The following is a 25,042-nucleotide window of genomic DNA, read 5'->3' as shown; positions in this document are numbered from 1 at the left end:
AATTGAAGCTAATGCTGGCACTCTGTTTCCTGTTTAAAATGAGAGATGAATGAAACCAGCGTGACTTGCATAACTCAAAATTAGTCCTAACTTTTAATTTCATATCCTTTTTCTTTTAGCATAAATGCATGATGCTACCTTCAAATGTGTGTTAAGTGCAGATGTTTATTTTCGCTTCCCTGTGCTACTGAATTTGCAGTTTTTAGTGCACTGGTGATACAAATACGGGTTTAGCTGTTGACCAGCAACATAGGGAAGTGTATATGGGGACTTCATTGAATAGCAGTATTGTTGATAGGCATTGTGCAAAACAAACACAGTAGTTGTACCTTCTATTTCCGGAGAAAACATTGTGTTTCCCTTCAGATAAGCAGGCTTCTTCAAAAATCTTACATTGCTTCATTTACAGGGCCCTGATTTACTTATGTTTTTCTCTCTCAAATACCAGACAAAAATTTTTGTGTTTTGCACAATGTGGAGATTCAGATGTTACTCAGTCTAGTTATATGGAGACTATTAAGAGACTTGGCTTTTTCCCAGTGTAGCCAAATTTGTACGCTTCAAGCAAGTCCTAGGTTAGTCTTAAGAACAGGTTGTTCACAGTAAAGTTGCATCTGGAAAAAAGTACCCATCCAATTTTCAATAATCATTCTGTTAGTGTTTTTATTATAATTTTAAAGAAGCTGCTTGTATTTGGCTTCATTTCCTCTTTCTTGCTAAGATGGAGGTTCCATTACTGAAATGAAAAAGTGATAAAGTAGTTCTCTCCAAGGAAAAGTGTGTCCGCTTACTGTTGTTTTCTGTGGTGATGGATTGCTATGAAACTTCGATTCAGTGTGAATTTAGCTTAGTGGGTGTGACGTTTATGTTGTTAGTTGAGGTGATAGAGAAGGAATGCTTTTTGAGCAAATCTTTAAGCTTTCATTTAGGATTAAAATTCAGTTACTTTTCGTACATAAGCTTGCCTTAAGTTAAATTGTGTCAATATTCTAAAGGAAATACTTTGGTTGTGTGGCAATTTCAGAAGTAAAGAATTTTAAAAAGCCATGTTTAAGTATGGCACTTAAATGTTTAAAATTCTGTTATTCCTGAAGATGAAGCTGCTAAAGATGCACAAATGTAAAGAGGAAACAAATGTCTTTATAGGTGTTGCTAGTGAAAAACAGAGAAGACTGCTGTATAATCTGGAAATGGAACAAATGGCTAAGACAGCTAAGGCTCTTATGGAGGCAGTGAGCCATGTCCAGGCACCTTTTACCAGTGCAACACACCTGGAGCATGTGAGACCCATGTTTAAGGTGAGCTGCATGTTTAGATATTTAACCTAGTTTCTTCTTAATACAAAATGCTGACTGACATGAATTCTGGAAAATACTACCAAAGGTTTGTATCTGCTGTGTGTTGATTATTTTGTAAGTTATTTAACTTGTAACAGGAAAGGATGGACTTTGAGCCTTCTGTTGCAGTTTCACTTACGCTGGGATTTAAGAAGCTCTATGCTGATAGAGAAAACTTTATGGTTTAATAATGGGGGAGTTACGAAGAGTACAACAGGGGAACATAAGTATAAAGAATAATTAAGAAGTTGAAATAATAGAATTTTTATTTCAGGTATAGAGGTGTAGTCAAAACAGTCTCAGGCTCATTGTTTGAGTCCCCCCTGCTGCTCCTAAGAGAGATTACTTCATTGCATTTTGGGGTACTATTCGTAGTTATAAAATGCGTTCGATAGCTTACTGTGTCTGAGAATGCTATTGGGTATGATCTTTGGCGTAACTAATTCATTCTGGTAAACGGACACTGGAAGAGATGGCTTTCACCATGTGCTCTCATTAGCTGCCCTTGTGCCAGTAGTGGTGCTCAAGTGTCCTCTTTGTGAACTGCTCCATGGAGTTCTCAGAAGATCACCATTGCAAGAGACACAGAGCTCCCTGAAGTGGTGTGCTGTGAGGTCAGATTGAGCTCTGGGTCCTGGCTAAAGAGGGGATGAGCATGTAACTGTAAGACTGTTGTCTGTGAGGCAAAATTCTAAGTTCTATGTCACCATATTAATAAAAGTAGGTTCATAACTACGTATAGAATAATACTCAATGAAGCCCTTGTTTAAGCTCTGGTTTCAGAGATGACTTAGCAGAGGTATGCTGTACATCATTTCTCTACTGTCTTCTTAAAGGCAGAAATTAAATAACTTGTGTACAGGCATCTGTAATACTCACAGATTATTTTTTTCCCTTAAAATACCAGCCCTGTTACTCTCTAACATTCCTACCCTTTACTATCTGAAAAGTACATTCGCAAAATCCATTTTTTCTTTCAAAGGAGCTAAATATGAAGCATGTGGGTAAATTAACACCCTAAACATGTTTTGTGAAGGTGATAAGAGAAGTTCTCTTGCTTTAGGATGTTCATAAACTAACATACTGATGACAGTGTTATATGTTGAAGTGAGAACTGTCTTCTCAAAAGTGAGAGCTATGGATGTTATGTATATCTAATCCTGCATTGTTTATTTAGACTATTTAGTTTTCAACAAACATTTTAAATTTATAGATACCTCCTTCACCCATTGATGCTACAGCAAAACTTACCATTAATAGTTTATTTAGAGATAGATTTGCCAAATGATTAAATCAGAACAACAAAAAAAATGTAGTTTATGTAACCATCTAAGCACACCCCAAAATTGAATGCATACTTGATTTTCACCTTCAGTGACAAGTCTGTGATAAATAAAAGCTTAAATCTAGTTATACAGCGTATCATCCAGGCCTCTAAAGAGTTCTTAACAGGGGAAAGTATTTCAATTTTGCAATATTTCACATTAGTTTTGTTTTCATTAGCAATGAAAATTTTAAAAGGGACAAAAGCAAAAGAAATACACACTTCTGGAATGTGCATCAGGAAGTTAAGTGCTGGATCTAGAAGTTTGTCTGAATTCTTTAATACACTACTAGGGTTATGTTCTGATAAAGTTTTAAACAGTTTTCTGAGGTAGTGCTGTTGGAATTGCTGGCTTAAACAAAACCGAAGATCTGCGATACATCATTTTGATCTGAAATAAAGTGTGCAATCTATTGCTACCTGCTCTGGCCATCGATTCTGTATTGCATCCAGGGTGACTTCTGGTAATTATTTTTAAATTCCTTCTGTATACCCTGGGATTTCTTCTCCATAAGCACATGTAGTTATGTCAGGATCCTTTGCATCTTCTGCTTGTTTTTCCTGCATGTGGGAGAGGGAGCCTTGGCCCCAAGGACAAGACTGTGAGGTCTCTCCTGCAATAACTTTTAGCTGAGTATAATACACTTTCAGTCCCACCTAAGGCAGGAGAAAACGTCAGCAGTGGGCTTAGAGGCAAAAAGAGGCTGAAGACAACAAATTTAAGAGTGGTGAGATCAGAGTCATGTCCTGTCTCTTTTTCTCTTCCTGTGTTCCCAGGACAAATTTGGCTTACTGAAGTACATAGATTTCTTTACAATGAAAAGTATTACACACTGCGGAATTGAACATGTTGGTTCTTGCCATAATTATTGGCTCTATTTCTATTCCTTGCTGTGTGAAGTGTTCCTGTAGAACAGATAAAAGTTATCTAGGGCATACCAAAACTGCAACAGACATCTAACGAACATAAATTTGGGGGTTTTGTGGGTTGCTTGGACACAGGGAGAGTGGTTTTGTGGGGATTGTCTATCTATATTACTTCTGGTCTTTGTCTGATGTCTCTCCTAACTGTTCCCTTGGGCAAAAGGCAACTTCAAGGTTAATTATATGAGTTGAGGTCTAAATTTAATCTTCAGCAAGGTGTTGAAACTGTAATGTTTATTCCTTTCAAGTGCTTGCAGGTGCTAATGTAACTTTCATTTTGCATGTGTTCCAGTTGGCATGGACACCTTTCCTAGCTGCATTCAGTGTGGGTCTACAAGACTGCGATGACACAGAGGTTGCATCTCTTTGTCTGGAGGGTATACGATGTGCTATCAGGATTGCCTGCATTTTCAACATTCAGGTAAAAAAAAAAAAGTTTAAAATTGAGACAATACTTCATGTACTAGCATAGTGTTAATGTAGTTCAAAGAGCCCTTCTTGCTGAAGCTATGCATGTCAGTACCTAGAGTCTGCTCACTTCTGTGCATTCTTGCACCAGTTGATCTTTAAAGGTTCCTCCCGACTCAAATCATTCTGTGATTCTGTGATACTTCACAAGAACTTTTTAAATAAAGTAACATTTTTCCTGCTTGTTGTGCTGTCATGCCCATATACTGATTTATTTTTTTGTTTCCCTACCAGTGGCTGCTCTTCTGTCAGAGTACTTTCTTTTTAGCTTTTTTTTTTTTTTTTTTTTTTTACTAAGTGACGTTACATTAAATAAGTCTTTCTAGGCTGTTTCATAAGTAAAATAGCATTGCTGTGAACTGTTTGAAATACTGTTCTCAAATACAGAAAGATGTGCTAGTCTGCCATGCTCTGTAGGGATAATTAAAAAACTTTGTAGGAATAACTAAAGGAGTAAGCAGAATTCATGTTTGACATTGTATTATTTCTCGTCTACATTGAAAACATTTAAAAACAAACAAAAAAACAACATGTAAGATTAACTTGAAGTAAAAACTGTTAAACTATGATACGATAGCGAATGCTTCTCTTACTTCTATTCATGTACTCTAATTCAACAAATCAGGTAATTTTTTATAACTGATGTGGTAAGGCGCATTGGGAGTTCTGATACAGCTGCTTAAAAACTCCATTTTGAGATCATGTAAGGTTTCCTTCACTTCATTTTTTCTTCTTTATTTTCCTGAACTGAACAGACTTAAAAATTTGATTAACAGAGCCTTCCCTGGAGCCTACAGCTGTTCAATGATATTCACATTCCTCTTTTTTTTTTTCTTTTCTAAATTGCAAACATGGATCTGGTGCAAATATCATTTTCAGCAGCTGCAAAGATTATCTCCCAGTCCTGCAGGGGTCTGCCCAGGCTGGGGAGGGCAAGGACACATTTGCTGTAAGATTCCCGTGCTCCAAGAATGTACCAGAAGCAGTTGCACCTTCCATTGGTTTGGCACAAACTTCATTGAACTTTTTGGTGTTCCCAAAAGCAACTCTTCTCATTTGTTGAAATTCAAATTTTTTTTATTATTTTTTTGTTTGTTTGTTTGTTTTGTATTTCAATTCAGAACTGATATTCCTTCCTGGTTCTCTATGGCAATTCTGTTTTGTTGATGCCATTTAAACAGTACTGGTTTGTTGATGACTTCAGTGCAGTACAGGACTTGATTCCATTGCACAGGGTCCTGATGAGATGCAAGTTTTGTCTGACTGCAGGAGCCAGATAACTGTGGTGGTTTGAAGGAGTCTGGCAAATCTGTACATCTACTAACTTAAGGATTGTTGCTGTTGGAAGTAAATGATTCCCTTGTGATTGATTGTTGCTGGAAACTTCTCTGTTTCATTGAATAAACACACAAAAGTTAAGATCAGTGTCTCAGAACACATACCATTACTTTACGTACCTTGAGAATTGATGGAGGGAGCTGGACACTTTTAGTGTTAAAAAAAAAAAAATCCACAAGGACACAGTATAGTTGAGGTTATGCATGCTCACCTCTGACTAAAATAAAATCTCAACTAAAAATTCTGTTTTCATTATTTATCTTTTCAGTCTTAAACTGTCACGCAGTTTGGGTTTTGCCTTCAAGATATCTTGTCTGGGACAAGATGTGCATCAAAATTATGTGCTTAATTTGCTTACCTTATCTATTTTAATTTTGTTTGATAGATGCATTGCTTAGTTTTTCTATTTTATGATGGCTTAGAAAAGGGTTCAGAGGAGTAATATATGTATGGAACAGAGCAGGATGGTAGGACTGAAAACATCGCCCATTTTCAGAAGATACACGCACGCTTTGTAGACTCCAAATTTTATTTGCTTGCTGGCACTCTTATCGTGAAACTTCCATTATCGTGCTTGTACTTCTTGTGCTGTGCCTTTACCAGCATGTGCTGTGATAGTAGTTGGGGTTGACTGTGGCAGCTATGCTATGTGGCTCCGTGGGAATCCATCTCTTGTACTGTTGCCCACTGTCGTGATATTAGTGTTTTCCCTATGAAACAGATGTTCTGGTTTGATTTTTTTTTTAACATTTTATATTTGATATTATTATGTGCTGAAGGATTTTTGATTTCAAAACAGTTTAAAATATCCAAATCGTTAAATGTATTTCATAGCTGTCATTTGTTTCTCTGATTTACGACTTTCACTTTATCACCTTCAGATCATAACAAGAGAATGAATTTAGCTTTTGAGCTCAACTGTAGTCCCCTTTCTGTGTTTGTAATAGGTTCATATTAGACCTGAGGACTTTCATTTGGTGTTTATATATATATCCTGTTCATAACTCAGGTACCTGTATGTGGTACGCTCACTTTTGTACCCTATTGATCGATTTCATCTGCTTAGATTATAGGTCAGTTGCTGTTCACACAGCTGTGAGTCATCTCACAAGCTTCTGAGGTGCTCCAGAGTGTGTAGGTTAAATCAAATACGTTTTGAGTAGTTCTGTGGGATTGGAAAAATGTGCTTTTTAGATATATTATTTGGATTCTGTTGCCAAAAATCATGAAACTTGGGAGAATCTGCTAAGGCAGCATTATGAGAGCAGATTCAGGTGCAGTGTAAGAATAGAAAAAGCTTAGCTAAGAAGCTACGTTTCTTCTGAAACAGCATCCTCTTTCCAAAAAAAGGCTCTGAAAAATAAACCCAGAAAGTTGAGAACAAACTATGTGTTCTAGGCTGACACATGTTACACTTGGTGTTCCTGAGTAGAGGGAGCCTGACTTTATCCTGCAGCTTACTATAAAAAACAGGAGGGAATTTTGTTTTGTAAAACGTTAGAAATTCAGTTATAAGAAGAGAAAGGTAAATGATATAGTTGCCAAAATTACACATTCTACTAAAAGCAAGAGCCAAGAAAATACAAGGTAAATCTCATCTTTTCTTTTTCCTTTGTCCCCTCTCTTTTGTAGCTTGAAAGAGATGCGTATGTCCAAGCACTAGCAAGATTTACGTTACTTACAGTGAGCTCTGGTATTACTGAAATGAAGCAGAAGAATATTGACACAATTAAAACTCTCATCACAGTGGCTCATACAGATGGAAACTATTTAGGAAATTCCTGGCATGAGGTACAAAAGTCATTTGTTCTTAAACTGTAAGAAAATGAGTTGTGATCTTGAATGTACTTGTGCATAAATACAGTGTTTTTTAGAAAACTGTCAAGTATAAACTTTCATACTTAGATTATGTATAATAATGAACTCATTATGCAGCTGATTAAAGTAGAAAAATGTGTCCAGTTTAGAAATAAAATTATGAGACACTAATGCTGTAATATTTAAATTACTTTTCATTTTAGGTGGAAGAACAGGAATATTTGTCTAACCTTGAGTACTTAGAATATATATATTATATATAAATAAAGATCTGCCTTCAGGTTTTTGTTTTTTACTGCTTCAAAATACTTTTTGTTGCTAAACAACTTCTTTACTCTCTGGACTAGATTCTGAAATGCATCAGTCAACTTGAGCTGGCACAGTTAATAGGAACTGGAGTAAAACCTCGTTACATCTCAGGGACAGTGCGTGGCAGGGAAGGCTCTTTTACTGGAACAAAAGATCAGGCACCAGATGAATTTGTGGGGCTGGGACTGGGTAAGTAATACAGATACGAAGTATTTCATTTAAATGTCTTTGTGCAAGAACATACTGGTGTGTGCTTTGCTTTTATTACTGGTGACTATGAGGTTCAGAGATGTAACTGTGAAGTAGTCTAAAATTGTCTACGTTTGTCTTACACTTTGAATAGACATATTTGGAATATTTGTTTTGCTCTATTAGATATTATCACTAGGATGGGAGAGTGTGAAATGTAAGAAAATGTTATTTTTTTCCGTTAAAATACAACTGACCAAGTAAGGATGTGTTCCTGATGGTATGACCAGATTTAATAATACTGCAGAGTCAGTGCCCCAAATGTTTTACCAAACAGGCAAATTAATATGTATAGGTAAACATCTTTTTCTGAACCTTCATGAGAAATATGCAGCATTCAAACCAGAGGGGAAATCAACTTAGTTTAAATTCTGAAATTCTGTTCTTTCTTCTTTTGATTATTTTGGTAGTGAGCGAGTGCCTTTTATAGGCTGGCCCAAGAGCCAAAATGTAGTCCATTAGTAAGAGTAGTAATGATAATTTTACCAATTTCTCTGACCTTACCCCTTAACTCGTCCTCATTGTCAGGCTTTGTGTCCTCCTAATACAGTTGTTCCTATTCTGCAGTCAGTCCTATTCTTTCCACTCTGCCCTGCCATGGCCTGCCTTTATGTGCTCACCTCACATTGCCAAGATTTGCTGAAGGGAAACCTTATCCCTGGAAATTATTGCATCTGCCAACATCTCATATACTGAGCTTCTCCCTGCCCTTTTAATATGCATCCTCCCGTTTAGTGCTCCCCGATGACCCATCCAGCTTTGCTGTTTCCAAGTATTGGCAGTTTCTCTGTGCTGAAGTGACTGGCCTTTAAAAATTTTAAGTCCTAATAGCTCAAGAATGTAAACTGTAGTCAGGTGTCTCTAAATCATACTTGCTAGTCATTGGTATAGATCCAGCTCATAAAGACCTTTTTTTTTTTTTCTTTCCTTCTGTCAACTTAATTTCTAAGGAAGATTGCCTGTGCCCAGATGCATAAAAATGTTTCTGCCTGAATTGAATTTCTGGAATGCTTGTTACAGCGCACACATAGAAATTTAACCATTTTCTCTTCTTTTTATAATATCATTTTAATCTTATAGGAAAATGCCTATCTCACTGGAATTTACTATATGCTAAATGAGTATGCTCTAACAGAGCCCCTTTCTCAATTGTTTCCAGTGTTTTCCACTCTTCTCCACAAATCCTACGTTGCAGATATTTAAATTTTCTTTCTGTGATGACTCTGAAGTATTGTTTAAAACTACAGCTTTCTAGCAGTCTTCCTATAAACCTGTATTTGTGTGAAGAACCTGTATGTGCCCATAGATCAGACATACGTTTTACAGGAAAATAGCTGTTTAATTAGAGTAAGTGAAGCTGCAGGCTGAAACAGAAGCCTTGTCTTTGAAATGTGCTTACAAAATCATGCTCACATAAGCAGCAGCATTCACTCTTCCTGCTGAACTAGAGGTGTGTGTTTAAAAACAAAACAAAAAGGCTAATTTACTGCATTACTGATTCAGTCATCGCATTGCATTATCTCTCTGCTGTAGACCTTTTCTGCTTTACTTGAGAATTCAAGACATCACATGCATTTGTGTTGAAAAAGTAAAGAAATAAGCATCTATTCCTTTTCTTCTTTAGTAGGAATGTCATCTTACTTGGAGTTGTAACTGGGAAATTCAGCTCTTTTTCTACTCTAATTCCTATTTGCAAAGTCGTAAGATAAAAGCTGCTGCTGTGAAAAAGTTTTAGTCAAACTGTAGTTTTTAGGTAACTGGAAATCCTCATTGGACAACGAGAATCTGAGGGATCAGTTTTTATTGAAGCAGAATTATATGGCTGACTATGTTTCCTCGTAAAAGATCTCAGAAATGTTGGAATAGAAATATATAAACAAAGAAATCTGCTGTCTGTGGCATCTTTACAGCATTGATCATAAATCCGACACTACAGTAGGAATGAATTTTCACGTAAACTGGCAGTATTGGTTAGGGTTATCTGACTGCTTGGAAATACCCCCTTCCAACCTCACACAGGGCGATGTGTTTCTTAGCTGACACATTAATGATATTCAAACTAATTGATCCTGGCAGCCCAAGTGCTTAAAAGAAACACTTTGATCAAATCCAACAGTATTACAAGTTGCTGAAAGACTAGCGTAAGGTTTTATATATATGTGTGTGTGTGTGTACAGAAAAGGCTAGTTCATAAAAGTCCTGGAAAAATTCTTCAGATGGGCCAATTTATCTCGATCTGACAGCCAGTCATTTCAAGCCTCCTCCAGCTGTGGAGCACAGCAAGACTAAGTGGCAGACTTTGGGGAGGCAGTCTGAAACAGAAGAACTTTCCTGTCCCTGCAAAGCTGAGAATAGAATCTCTGGCCTCCTTTGAGCCTTCTGTTCTCCCCTATCTTTCTGATAGGTTGCCTAAGAGAAAAAACTTGTGTGCAGCATAGGTAGAAATACCCAGAACGATTGCAAGATTACTCTCTTTTTTGGGGGGGTAGTAGGGAGAAACAAGCTTAGAGGTCAGCAGAAATTTCAGAAATTTGCTCACTGTGAAGTTAGCATTTTAGCATGAGGTTTGCCAGGTGTGGTTTACAGTTTCTAGCTTCCAAAACAGATATTTCTGTTTTGCAGGTTTTTTTTTCTGTATTGCAGTTTTGCCTCACTGTTGTTCAGTGATAATGCTGCTGTACTTCAGACATACCTTTAAGATGCGGTTTTGCTGGGAGCTGCTCTCTCCCTCTCCTTCATCATTCATAATGAATGATTAAAAAGAAAACCTATCAGGATGGATTTACTCACTTGCTGCTCATTAAGTGTGAAAAGTTCACTTCTGTGTAGTATTCTCTGTCATATGGTATGTTGCTGTGTTGTTTTCTTTTCCAGTAGCAGAATTACCAAAGATCCATTTAAAGATGGAGAGAAAAAGGTGGTTCCTGTGCTTTTGATTTTTTTCCTCTTGCATCTATTCATATAATAGTGCCAAATGTGGACAATTTTATGGGACTAACAAATTATACACAGATAGAGAATCTAGAGAATTAGGACTTACAAGTATGCAGCAGTTCACTGAGATGCCCATCCATGCATGGGAAATTAAGAGAAGTAGGCTATTATTGTGAATTTGAAATATGTTTAAAGACACTATAGTGACATGACTTCTCTTCCTCTTTTTTCCCTGCCCTTTCTGTGTTATCACTCATCCGTTTTCAATTTTTGTTTACTGTAGTTGGTGGAAACGTGGATTGGAAGCAAATAGCAAGCATTCAGGAATCCATTGGTGAAACTAGCTCCCAGAGTGTTGTTGTTGCTGTAGACAGGTACTGTGTTGAATTTGCTTTTTCCATCTTTTTTCTAACAGTATTTGAATACCATGCTGAAATAATAGGAAATTATTAGTTTACCATTATTTGCAAAATACTACATAAATATAACCGTATAAAAGTACTTTGAGGTTTTGTCAGGTTTTTCCTTTTTTTTTATGGAGCAGAAGTTTTTGTGGTTTTTTTTTTTTTTTTTCAAGAAGAAGCAGAAAGATGAGACAAGAAGCCCTCTTACTGTTATAAAATTATTACAGGGAAGCTGCAGAATGAAGACTGCTCTACCGTCTGGTGAATCTCGATTTCTTATATATAGTAACACAGAGCAAATCTTATTTTACCTTTGTATAGGGAGCATTATTGACAGACAGCTTTTCTCCTAAATGTAGTTACTGACTTCTTGCTTTCCTCCAGGATATGTAAATGATGTCTGAAATTACCATATTATTATTCTAGTTGTCTTTTCTGTGAATCATATTTATGCTAACTGGATTTGATACATATCATAAAAATTCCCTGTTTATAGCTGATGGAACTGATCTGACTGGGGTGTTAATGGATCTTGCTATCTCAGCATATGAGAAATCAGAAAGTATCATTTTCTAAATGGTTGTCAAAATCGACAATCACAGTACAAAGTGGTACATTCTGAAGGTTTACAAGCTTTCTGTGTTTCAGTATAGGCAGCGAGATCAATGTCAGTTTAATGAAGGTTGCCTTGCAGTGAAATGGTATCAAGCTACTTGGAGGCTTAATGTCAAACACATAATAGCTCTTTAGGGTTGCAGTGTTTCTCAGCACTTCATAATGGGACGTATTTCAAGTATCTATTTGTCATGGCAAGTAGGAATTGTGTACTCTGGAAAAGTTTGTCTTCTCTGGAGCAGGGCTGCATAGTTTATAAAGCTGTTGATGTTAGTCATCTGTCACTGTCAGTGGGCAGGTAACAGCAGATAACAGCTAACCCCCCAGTCTCAGTGCATGCATGGAGTTATTTTTAAATATTAGAAGTAACTGAAATATTTCTACTTTTATTTTCACAGTTCAGTCTCTTTCCACAGTTACTATTTTTGAATAAATAAAATTAGTTGGGATGTAAAATCTTGCATGCACATTTAATAGATGTATTTTAAAGACATAGTAATAATGTCTGAAACTTTACTTTACAGAATATTTACAGGATCTACAAGGTTGGATGGAAATGCTATCGGTAGGTTTTATCTTTTTTTCCCCTGTAAACTACAAAACAGCTTTGTGATGAAACTTGGAAAAATATTATATTAATATCTGTGGTCATTTAACAGTGGATTTCGTTCGCTGGCTTTGTGCTGTGTCTATGGATGAACTGCTGTCTGCTACTCACCCTCGAATGTTTAGCCTGCAAAAGATAGTAGAGATTTCTTACTACAACATGGGTCGGATAAGGCTACAGTGGTCTAGAATTTGGGAAGTTATTGGAGATCATTTTAATAAGGTATCTCTGTTAATTACACTGCTTGAAGTATTGATAAAAATAAATTTTATTTAAAGATTTGATGGAAAAGCGTGTTCGCATCTGAATTATACCAATTTTTCTGTCCTTCTCTATAAGTAGTTTAAAAAAACAAATTGTAAAGCTGGATAGACCTGTGAGAAGGCAGAGGTGCACAGTATAATTAATGCAAAAGCAGGAGTACACATTAAAGTTATTTATCATGATCTGAGTCTAGAACTGGTTTCCTTTAATTCTTTGTTCTGTATGTGTGGATGTTTTATGAAGCTCGGGATAAGGGGTTGTTTTATGTTCAAGTCTAAATTGACTCCTTCTAAGGTAAATGCTTGATAAGCATTTTTAATCAGCGTGTTGAAGTCTTCCTAGGTGGTTTGTTTGAGAAAGCTGTAATGCTAGTATATAAAATGTAGAAAGTGGTTGGAATTGATACGGGATTATTGAATTACATTAATAGTGTGGTTTATGGAATTGGCTACTGTTTAATTTTCCAGTACTGCTCAGTTTTCTATTACCAAATGTAAAGACAGCTTGGGCTGAATCCATAAGAATTCTGATGCAAACTTACTGTGCGTTTCTACCCGGTGTTATCAGGTTGGCTGCAACCCCAATGAAGATGTAGCTATTTTTGCAGTAGACTCATTAAGGCAGTTATCAATGAAGTTCTTAGAAAAAGGAGAACTTGCTAATTTCCGATTCCAGAAGGACTTCTTAAGACCATTTGAACATATAATGAAGAGAAACAGGTAATAACATTCAATTAATTCAATCACTTGGGACCATAAGCACCAACTTTTGCAATTAAAATCTTAAATTGCTTTTGTAAAATCAGTTGCTGGAGAATTATGCTATTTCTAATTGATTAGGTAATTTAGTTTAAACAATTACTATTTATTATCATCTTAATTCAGGTCTCCTACTATTCGAGACATGGTTGTACGGTGTATTGCACAGATGGTAAATTCCCAAGCTGCTAACATTCGTTCTGGTTGGAAGAACATTTTTTCAGTATTTCATTTGGCTGCCTCAGATCAGGATGAAAGTATAGTGGAGCTTGCATTCCAGACTACAGGACACATTGTCAGTAAGTACTGATGATGTTCAAGCATCATGAAAGCGTTTGTAACTCTGGAGGCTGAGAAGCTTTGTATTTCTGTTGGAGGCTGAGTAGCTTTGTTTTTCTGTTGGCTCTACAGCCTGCATAGTAAAGCTCACTTCATACTTTGGAAGCAATATTTTATACTTGCCAAATGATCTTCTGGGAAACTACTTATGGAAATAGTTCTGTAATAATAATTCTCTGTAACAGTTGTCTGTAATAATTCACAAATTCATCTGTCTTCCCTTACCCCTTTAAAAAAAAAATCACTGTTTATAATCTTCTATAGCAAAATCAGTCATGCCTTAGATTATTTTCTTTGTGTACGTTTTCATTTTAGTGAAGCAATTCTTTTTTTCTCCAGGAAAAAAAAAAAAGTCATTTTACTATTATGTTGTTTGCTTATCTTTTTCCTTGTTTCTGAATTGTGCTTGTTTATGATCCTATTTAGCTGAGATAGGTGGAACTATGATTTTGTTCCATCCTGATCTAGATCCCCTCAGGCTTTAAGTGCCATAAGGGATCTCTTACTATGTCACAACTTCTGCAACTTCCTAAAACTTTTTCAGCATTGATTAAGAATGTGCCTTGAAACGTGACTATTTTAAAATGAAGGCAAGAGGACTAAATTGCTAAGGGATGACATTTGGTTGATGAAACTCAATATTTTAGGTAGCCCTCTTAAGCTCTAAACATAGATCTAGTGTTAAGCAGTAAACCTATTGCTCTCTTCTTGTTTAACTGTAAAATTACCCTCCTTTAGATCAGGCACCACCGTGATTTATTTTAGACACTTGCTTTTAAAATCGAATGAATGCCTTCTAGCTGACTTTTTTGTTGTTATCGAGCATTCATTTTTTAGTTTTTATTAATACTCAAGCACTTGACAACACCAATCAATGAACCAGCCTCTCGTGACTTCTGTTACAGTCAGTTCATATTAGAATTAATAGATTTTTTTAAAGCATGACATTTCTTTTCTGTTCACACTTTTTCTCCCAGCAATTGTATTTGAAAAACACTTCCCAGCAACCATAGATTCTTTCCAGGATGCAGTAAAGTGCTTGTCTGAATTTGCCTGCAATGCAGCATTTCCAGATACCAGTATGGAAGCGATCCGCCTCATTCGCCACTGTGCAAAATACGTATCTGATAGACCTCAGGTATAGTCTGTATTAACTAAATTATGAGTGCTTTAATGAACAATGCATTTATAAAGACAAAATCACTTGTGCTAACCTTACTGCCTTCGCTTTTTCAGAGATTAATGAGAAATGTACTTTATTCAGAAAGAACAGGAATAAAAAATGCCACTGGTTTTAAAATTATCAGCAAATTTCTTTTCTCTTATCTCCATCCTGCCATCTTCCCCAGTCTATCTGTTGGGTAACTTTGCTGAGAACTGCCAAAGATCAACATATCTCTTTCTCCTAAGAAATGTTGTTAGAATGGATAATGGCATAAGCAAAAACCATTTGATCTCCTTACAAAAAAATTATGGTAGATCCTTACTTCCAGTGCTGTCTCTACAGAGCAGAGTAAGAGTGTTAGACTGAACAGTCTTAAATGTATTAGCCAGTTTATATTTTGACTTTATTTTTCATAGTGTACTAAGCATTGCTTCAAATACACAATTTACCTTCTCAGTGTTGCTATTGTGATTGCCAGCTCACTTGAGGTATCAGGCTGTACTACTAGTACAGTAGTATCAGTACAGTACCAGTACAGTAGAGGTTGTTATTTCCAGTCCAGCTTGTTTTATTTTTGAAGAATCGCTCTCATATGGCTCTGTATAACCCTGTGTTTGCTTCTAAAGGCATTCAAGGAATACACAAGTGATGATATGAACGTAGCTCCTGAAGACAGAGTGTGGGTGAGAGGATGGTTCCCAATTCTGTTTGAGTTATCCTGTATCATCAATAGATGCAAATTAGATGTAAGAACCAGGTAACAATCAGTATTTGTAATTCAAATTTTAGAAGGCTTACTTTGCACTTTTAAAATAGAAACAACTCTCTTTGTAAATGTAACCAGCTTAAAATGACTTACGTATTTAAGTGGGAAGACCAGACTTGTTAAAAACACCTTTTAAATAGATTCTGGAATGTAGAAATTAAATCATAAGACGTTTTTATCCCCTGTTGTAGCAAACAATAAAGTTACATGGTTGTGATTGCATTATGTTAAACACATTATTATGATATGTTCTTGAAGTTAAATATTTGAGCATGTTTTTGGTGCAGTTTAGGATGAGTAACCATAAAATTTCAAATACAAGAACTGTTTAAATTGTTAATTTGAAAAAAAGTTCAAATTTCAACAGGAAGCAGTCGATAACAGTTGACTTATTATTGAACCTGTAAATTATTTAAAACAGCTCAGCTCAACATTTACCGTTAGATGGTATGGAGGCAGTTTAAACATAGAACATAACAAAACGTAGCACTCACCTTTTAACTTTGCTAATATCTAACAAACATTATTTAGATGTGGAAGGTCAACTGTAAATGTTGAACATGCATTAAATCTTTTTTTTAAGTAAGGTGTTATATTGGATTAATATCCAAGCCCATATTTTTTAGCAGTAATATTGATCCTCTATTCTTTGCATTAGTAAATATAAATGCGTGATGTTTGATTCCATAATAGGTGCTCCTGTTACACATTTCAGTTTAGTGATGTGTAATAGTTGACCTTGCTAAGCCTCCTGTCACATTTCTGGTTTTGTTTTTGTTTATACAAATGTAAAATGTTCCATGCAATGAGTGGATTTGTATTATTAGAACCCTACAGCTAAATTCTGTTGGAATGTTTTTTGTTTTAATAGAGCTCACAATGGCAGTCTTGCCTGTTTTCCTGCCTTGTCCTTCATACTTACTTTGAAGATTTAAAAACTTTTTTATGCAGAGATTCATTATTTGGTTGATGATTGCAGAGACACTTGAAAAAGCAACGTTGTAGTTTGATTTCACATAAAACCTGCTTATTTTCCTTGAATATGTTTGTGGGTTTTTTTGCTTGTAATTTATGTTCTGTCTTCGTTCTGATGCTGAATATGTATTGCTTTTCTAGAAATATTCGTTTCTTTGCTTTTGTGGTCTTTGCAAAGACATTGTATTCCTCTTTGAGATGACCACAGTTCTCAAAAGTATTTTCTTGCTGTTTCCTGTTAAAGTATGTTTTAAACAAACTGATTTTATAGTTAGTGTATTAGTGTGACTGAAGCACACATTTGGCAGATCAAAACGTAACATTTTTTACAATATCTGAGTTTGCTCTTGCTGTTGCAGCTTTTGACATATTTGGTCTAGCACGCATCTTTTTATAACTCTTCTTAAATGTTGTTCTCTGTTCATTTTAGGGGTTTAACAGTAATGTTTGAGATAATGAAGACATACGGCCATACTTACGAAAAGCACTGGTGGCAAGATTTATTTCGTATTGTCTTTAGGATATTTGACAACATGAAACTGCCAGAACAGCAGACTGAGGTGAGAAAAAAATTGAAGAGAATTTACATGAGATGAGTAGTTATGGTAGAAAACCTGATGGGTAATATAGTTTATCAACTAATGAAGGGCAGCCCTCAAAACTTGAAAGGTTGACCTGTGATTCTAGTTGCCTCTCATTACCATTCTGTCAGATGTATTGTCATCTCACTTTTTTTAAGCCATGTGTCAAAGTAGCAGTGGTTCACAGTACAAGAATAGTGTAAAATGCAACATACCTAGGGTTTGTAAGAAGTGCAACATGTGATGTCTTGAATCTGATACACACAACAGTTCATGGCAACAAGCTCAATGGATGAGGCTATTAATCAGGAGTGAAGTCACAATTAGAAGTGAATTCTGCTAGACCAAAACTTCTTGATGACTAGGAAAAAAAAAAAAAAAAACATTGTACTTTCACTGCACCTTTTGACCCTGAAAATAGGTACTGTCCTGACAAGAAAGTAACAGAAATGGCTGAACTAGATGTAAATTATTAGTATTAGAAGTTTGATCAAAATCGTCAACTGATTAGAAGTCCGTATTGGACTACTTATAGAAGCACAAGTTTCACTTCCTAAATTTTTATTCTCTGAAAAATATATAGAATATACACAAAAAGCTTAGCTTGGTGTTAAACTATTGAGCTAGGGTGGATACTAAGTTTGATTTCAATCTGTGTCTTATACAAGGGTAACTATTTGTCAGTCTTGCAGCCTGGTCTCTGAGAATAGTTGTTTGCTTCCACTTTTTTTTAAACCTGCTAGTTAGCGAAGTGAAATTAGAGGACCCTTTAAATTTGGGGGGTTTGAGATAGAAAGGAATGGCATGTCACTATAAAGCAATTAAAATTGTATAAATATGTGTAAATATGTGTATACCTGCAGGGAGGTGTATCCTGAAGAGGTTGCACCTTAAACCAAGTTACTACTTATTTTTTCCCTTCCTTTCTAGAAAGCTGAATGGATGACGACTACTTGCAACCATGCACTTTATGCAATATGTGATGTATTCACGCAGTATTTAGAAGTGCTTAGTGATGTTCTTTTGGATGATATATTCTCACAGCTGTACTGGTGTGTGCAGCAAGGTAGGACTGTACCAAATTATGTTAAACAATGCTGACATTTTATTACGTTGAATGCCAATAAACAAGTGAACTGTTTTTCTTTTCCAGACAATGAACAACTAGCACGGTCTGGTACAAACTGTTTGGAGAATGTTGTCATCCTAAATGGTGAAAAGTTTACCCTAGAAATCTGGGATAAAACTTGCACTTGCATGCTGGATATTTTCAAAACTACAATCCCTCATGCGTAAGAGGACTCTTAATACTTACACTTTGTAAAATAGTTTAGCTAGATGACTGTTACTGATTTCAAACTGATATCTAATAGGTGAGGTGAACAAAAAACTGTTATGAATAGAAGCAGTCTGTCTCAGAATATAATCATAAATTATGTGCTAGATACTGTTAGCTGATAGATATATTTTTTCTGTTATACATGATAAACTGTTAAAAACTAGAAACACCTTATTGGACCTGTGGTATCTCTAGCTTTATTCAATTTTAAAATGGTCGCTGTTTTGAGAAGTGTACTATCTGCTTTTTTGGTCATCGTCTTTTTAATAGAAGAACACCAGTTATAGGCAGAATTTGCAATTTGTAATTACATGTCTATTTTTTTCCACAGTCACCACTGAGGTGAAACACTACTTATTTTCAAATCTGATCGTCTTAATGTTAAACTACTACATTAGTGCTTGTTCTTTGCCTGTGAGCTAGTTCATAGCATTTACTTCCAGGTATCACCTAGTTCAGGCCTGAAGAAACTGGAATCAAAAGGGAATCTTCTCCATGCCAGGCATTCCTTAATTTCAATATTATGTATCAGATAGCACTGTAAGAGAGCTTCATTCATATTTAAAACATAATTTAATCCCTATGTTACCTCACCTGCTTTTCTACATGAGTAGTTATGAATTAATTGCATCCAGGAAAGTAATACCAAATTGCTAGCTCCCTTATGTTAGAGCTTTTTTTGTGTGTGCATTTTGATAACTGCCAAAGGTAAAATTGGAAACCAAATCTCTAGGTGTACAAGTCTGATTAAATTAGCCCTAGCTTACTATAACCTGTACTTGAAAAGCAGAATGTTTTCTAGCAGAGCACCAGCTTTTTTTCCCACATAAGATCAAAACTTACACTACGGAGTATTCTTATAGTTGAATACTAGGAACCCTTTTAGAGCAGCATTCGGGATATCTTAAGCTTTAGACACATTTAAAATGTTCTTGTTCCCTTTAGCTATATGATGTGTTTTGGAAAATGTGCATTATTCCCTTTGATGTTTATGGCATTTCTGCTTTTCAGGCGAGTTATTTTTCCTAGGAGGGTATCTGACTCCTTTGATAAATTTCTGTTATTTATTTTCCATCTTTTTAAATCTTTCTAGGCCTTCTTTAACTTCATTATTTCACGTTATATTTCTGGGAGATTTAACTTTTGCAGGGTAAAGTAAATCATACTTGGATTTTCTCTGCATAGTATTCCCCTGAGCATATGTAATCAGTCTCATTTCCCATGGTGAAGGTATGCTTGCTCTTTTCCAAACACTTGTTGGGTGACAGAAAACGACTCAAAACAGTCTGTTGCCTTTACCATGTTTTATTAAAGCTGAAGCTTTGATGAAGCAGAAGCTTTCATATGGGCAAGAAAAAATACGATAATAATATGTAGGTATCTTATTCTTATTTTTAATGGAGACTTTTGTACTTTTTGTTTGTTTGTTTTTTTTTTCCTGAGCCCTAGGAGAATACTTCTTTCTCCTTCTGTACAGCTCCTTTTCTCTTTCTCTTTATGGGATTTGTTTCTTTTCCTGTTAATCCTGCTTTGGCTTGCATTTCAAATTTGTATTTTTTTAGTCCCTGTATAAGCCATCTTTTTTTGCAGTAGAGCTTTTCCTGCCCTCCATGCCTTAATTTTTCTTCTTAATAACAAAGTTTTAGTACCCAGCTTGTTGTGGAGCTTGTCTCAGGGAAAAAGGCAGATACTCCTTTTACCTACTGTGTCTGGAAGTGACACAATAGTTACATTGAAATAAAGGCAGAGATAAGTTGCACAGAGGTATATATGACAGCTTTATGAGTGAGTGCTTTGTTGATAATAGTCTTGTAATAGTAAGATGCTATGAATCCTTGGAGTGCTAAGTATCTTCTGGGACAGTTTTTTTATTAATCTCATCAGGTACGATTGCATTTATTCTGCTAGCATTCATATAAAACATCTTCCACATATTTGTGTAACATGCTTCTCTGATTTAAGGGTTGTTTTATTGGCTGTAGGAGTTCTTAGTTGCAGTAGTAGATTCTGCTGGGTTTTGGCAAGTTACGTTTTTGCAAAGAGAAAGATGGTAGTGTGATAATACTATTTCCTTGTTTGAAAATGTGTTAATTTACTCAACTACCACATTCAGCAAGGATTACTTAAGAGAAAAGCCCAGCAGTACGCCTGCCAAGCTTACACAAACTCACTGAGGTGTTAATAGCTGCGGATACTGTCAGAGAATCAGAGAATAGTTGAGGTTGGAAGGGACCTCTGGAGGTCATCTGGTCCAACCCATTGATCAAGGTGGGCCAGCCACCCAGAGCAGGTTGCCCCAGGACCATGTCGAGGCAGCTTTTGAGTATCTCCAAGGAGGGAGACTCCACAACCTCTCTGGGCAACCTGTGCCAGTGCTCAGTAACCCACACAGTGAAGCGCTTCCTGGTGTTCAGAAGAAACCTCCTGTGTTCCTCTTTGTGCCTGTCACGTCTTCTCCTGTCAGGGGCCACCACTGAACAGAGCCTGGGTCCATCCTCATGGCACCCTCCCTCAGCTTCTCCAGGCCGAGCAGTCCCAGTGTCAGCCTCTCCTCCCAGGAGAGGTGCCCCAATCCCTTCACGTCTTTGAGGCCCTCTGCTGGCCTCTCTCCAGTAGCTCCATGTCTCTCTGTACTGGGGAGCCCAGACCTGGACACAGTTTGCCAGGTGTGGCCTCCCCAGTGCTGAGCAGAGGGGAGGAACCACCTCCCTTGACCTGCTGACAGGACTTGGCCTGACACAGCCCAGACTACCTGTGTGGCACGGACCCACCACCACCTGGTGTTCAGCTTGGTGCCACCAGGACCCCCAGGGCCTTCTCTTTGCAGCCGGGTGGCTGGGGCCATTCCTCCCCAGGTGCAGGACTTTGCACTTCTCCTTGTGTTCCTTCATGAGGCTCTCGTTGGCCCATTTGTCCCTCCTGGTGGGGTTTCTCTGGATGGCAGCACGTCCCCCTGGCATATCCACCGCTCCCCCCAGTTTGTGTCATCAGCAGCCTTGCTGAGGGCATGCTCTGCCCCCTCATGCAGAGCACTGATGAGGGTGTTGAACAGGAGCAGACCTGGTCCATCCCCCTGGGGTATGCTGCTGGGGGTATGCTGCCTGCAAGCAGGCTTTGTGCTGCTTATGGCCACCCGGTGGGCCTTGCTGTTCAGCCAGGTTTCAGTGCACCTCACTGTCTGCTCATCCAGCCCAAACTTCAACAGCTGATTTTAACAGTTTCTTGTTTTACTTCAGTTCTGTTCATAACTTCTTCTTTTTTAGTGAAATATTTTGAAGCTTCATGAGAGAAAGTCTTGGCTTGCTGGCACTAAGAAAGCCAGGGTGAATGCCCTCTTGTTCTGGGAAGGTGGTTCCCTGCACAAACTGTGATGATCTCACTCAATATTTCAATACATGCCTTGGGCAGGTGGAAGTTTAAATCAAATATAATTTATTTGGGGCTATAAAGTCTTAACCTCTGATCCAGAATAATCTGCAAGTTGTGTCCTGGTAGCTTTCAAGAATCAGCTCAGTTTTTTGCTCTACATTTGCTCTACTCTATTTGTGGACTTGCTACATGCCTCTAGATTTTTAGCTTTTCATTTTCTCATGTTCATCTTATTTTAGTTCTATGGAGATCAGTGACGTGTTAGGATAAGTTAGGATCCTTTATATAGTGGGAAAGATCTCATGAAATGCAGGCACAAATGTCCATGAAGCATTGCTTCACACAGATAGAGGCCTTATTTCATAAATGCCTGCTAAATAGTGTGAGATCTTAACAATGACAAATAACTTTACTTTTTAGCAATAAATGTATTGTAACAAGCAAGGATGTGACCACTTAGGTTATTTAATCTGATTTTGTTCAATTCTTGGCAGACACAGACAGCCTCAATAAATTACAATTAATACAAAAATTTTTAGTGCTTAAGGCAATGAGCCTCAAGACAGCAACAGGCTATAGGAAAAGAGCAGGAAAGATCAGAAATGCTGTCAGTGTCCTGGTCCCTCCAAAGACCAATGAACTTGACCAATGAAGTGGACATGTTGAATTTTAAGAAATGTTTGCTTTTAAGTGGAAATCAAACCACAATGCTGGAATATATCCCAAATAAAGAATGGCAGTGTCTCCACAACATGCTGATTTGGCCTGGGGTAGGTTTATTCCTGATTCCAGTGCAAGCTTATGGCAGTATGAGGGAACAAGGCCCGCTAACGAGACTAGAGTTGATGGTATTCTGCCTAGAGCCAAATCTCTAGTATTTCGATGAAAAATTAATCCACCTCCACAGAATTCAGCTGTCTATCAAAGGCAACTGGCAGAAATGTTTACTTCCAAAACCACAATGCTTACATTTTTCAGTACCTGTGAGAGACCAAAAAATATATATTTTACTGCTAAAAAATAGTAATTATTTTTTTAATTTATAGAAGTATCTATATTCACTTCTAACTTCGGCTTGCTTCCTTTAAAAAACAAACAAACCACCCTGTTAAGTAGCCTGTTATAGTGTCAGTGCTGATTATTATTTTACACTTACTGGTTTTTATTTATTTATTACTGTTTTTCTGTTTTCAAGGCTTCTGACTTGGAAACCAGTCAGTGGGGATTTTGGCCCTGTATCTCCTTCTGATGCAAAAGAAAAACTGGTAAGCTGCTTAATAAATACTTTAAAAGCTTGCAAGAGTTCAGTACCAATGTGTTGTGATATAGAGTAAGTGGAAAGCATACTTAGTTGAAACTCACCTTTTAGTTTTGATTTAGTTGGAGACGTTTTTCCAGTTAAAGCTCTGCTTAATTATTAAAATTGGCAAGGAATTGAGAAGGAAAAGGCTGTGTTGGTTTGCAGTGTCCAAAGTAGACTTCTGAGTGTTGACTATAGTTTATTACCTGCATATGTTTTGGGTCATGTCCTGTGTCTGGCAGGTCTTCATCATAGGTAGTACTGCAATACCATAAGGTTTGGGTTGGTTTCTGGTTTAGGGCCTTTTTTCTGATTTTTTTTTTTTTTTTGTTAAATATTCTATTTGATATATTAGCATGATGAGAAAATGCTGCCAGAATCAGACAGACTTTTTCCCCCAGAATTTTCTATGGTAGTAAAAACTCAAACATCAGTGTTTAAAACAGAAAATCCATAGATCCATCATAATCCATAGATCCATCAAAATACATAGAACCATCAGATTTCTTAGCAGTTATTGAATAAACTGATGAAAGTTTAGATTTTCCTGTGATAGTCCTGTACCTGCATCAGCTACCACTGATGACAAATAACGTAGCTTTTGGATATTCTCACGAATAGTTGCCTAAAGTTCTGTATAGATTAATAAAACATTTGAGGATAGGGTCCTGAAACAGTTCTACTAGGAGAGACTAACTCTCTCCATTATAATTTAACTGCAACAGGATGTAAATGTTTAATACTCGTTGTACAAGTATCTTACATCAGCGTAAATTGTTACATCTTCACTTGCTCATTTGTAGTGGTTTAATGTATAAAACATCTGATCTAAATGTTGACTAAGTTTTTGATCCATTTATATCAAATATAATAGCACACAAACATGGCAAACATTAAGTGTCTTAATCTTGAATAAATTGAAATATCCTTTCTCTTTCAAATAGTTTAGCGTTATTGTTTTCAAAGCATCCTTTGTCATCAGTGTAAAAAGACACTTTACAGCTTTACTTCAAAAGTAACAGAAGTTGTAGAATAGTGTTAATGGAGGTTATTTTGGATGCTTTCTTTTGGTAAAAGAATTTTTGAAGGCTGTAGGTGTTTTCATCTTGTTTTTCTTCCAATTAGTACAATACCTAGTAATATTTGAGCCTATGTATAGACGTAATATCCATTAAAAGTATATTTATGCTTAATGACCAAGATTTTAATCTTTATTTATTGGTATTAGAAGATACATCCTTATAGGAACAGTATGCCTAGATTTAAGTCTTGCTAACAATGCAACTCCAGCAGCATTTATGGAAGAAATGCCTTTAGAAATACTGGGTTATTGAAAGGGACAGTAATTGCTATATGTAACTACTTTGTAGCTAATATGACATGTTTTATTATTAATTACAATAATTATATTTCCCTGTTCCAATGAATGCTTTCCAAAATGAAAACAATGGATGTTATAGTTGATACTAGTACTTTCTGTTGAGAGAAAAACGTTTATAAAAATGATTAGCTCACAAGAGTTAATTTGTTCTCACTGTGTAAGTAAATGTTTGGGGGTTTCTTTTTAGGATACTATCTCTCAGAAGTCTGTAGATATTCATGATTCTATTCAGCCAAGATCTTCTGATGGACGTCCACTTCAGCCCAGTGCAGTGTCCACAGCAGGGGAAGAAATGAGTAAAGCCAGGCCAGCAGCAAGTGCGTATTTCTTAGTGGTTTGGTATTTTGTATCTGTTGAGTACTATTTACCAATGTCTGTATCTTCAGTTGTAGCCCCAACTGTAATTTAAGAAACAAGGCATGGAGAAAATTATATCGATTACATTTTTGACTCTGTGTAGAATGATAGAATTCCTTAC

General features: G+C 36.5%; 1 protein-coding gene across 2 annotated transcripts in view; it reads left to right on the top strand.

The window, feature by feature from the left end:
• The window catches only part of ARFGEF1 (ADP ribosylation factor guanine nucleotide exchange factor 1), a 90,651-nt gene that overhangs the window by 60,959 nt on the left and 4,650 nt on the right, over positions 1-25,042 (top strand). For both annotated transcript variants that reach the window (XM_032180759.1, XM_032180760.1), the window contains exons 19-34: positions 1,147-1,298; positions 3,878-4,006; positions 7,024-7,182; positions 7,557-7,707; positions 10,985-11,075; positions 12,245-12,285; positions 12,380-12,549; positions 13,159-13,310; positions 13,476-13,648; positions 14,666-14,826; positions 15,480-15,610; positions 17,025-17,154; positions 18,106-18,241; positions 18,329-18,467; positions 23,079-23,148; positions 24,752-24,881. In XM_032180759.1, coding sequence (XP_032036650.1) covers positions 1,147-1,298; positions 3,878-4,006; positions 7,024-7,182; positions 7,557-7,707; positions 10,985-11,075; positions 12,245-12,285; positions 12,380-12,549; positions 13,159-13,310; positions 13,476-13,648; positions 14,666-14,826; positions 15,480-15,610; positions 17,025-17,154; positions 18,106-18,241; positions 18,329-18,467; positions 23,079-23,148; positions 24,752-24,881 — 2,115 coding nt within the window. The remainder of the gene's footprint in view (positions 1-1,146; positions 1,299-3,877; positions 4,007-7,023; positions 7,183-7,556; positions 7,708-10,984; positions 11,076-12,244; positions 12,286-12,379; positions 12,550-13,158; positions 13,311-13,475; positions 13,649-14,665; positions 14,827-15,479; positions 15,611-17,024; positions 17,155-18,105; positions 18,242-18,328; positions 18,468-23,078; positions 23,149-24,751; positions 24,882-25,042) is intronic.

The sequence above is a fragment of the Aythya fuligula genome, chromosome 2 (assembly GCF_009819795.1).
Source record: "Aythya fuligula isolate bAytFul2 chromosome 2, bAytFul2.pri, whole genome shotgun sequence".
Lineage (NCBI taxonomy): Eukaryota > Metazoa > Chordata > Aves > Anseriformes > Anatidae > Aythya > Aythya fuligula.
Note: the sequence above shows the minus strand (reverse complement) of the source record. Positions and strands in the feature narration are given on the sequence as shown.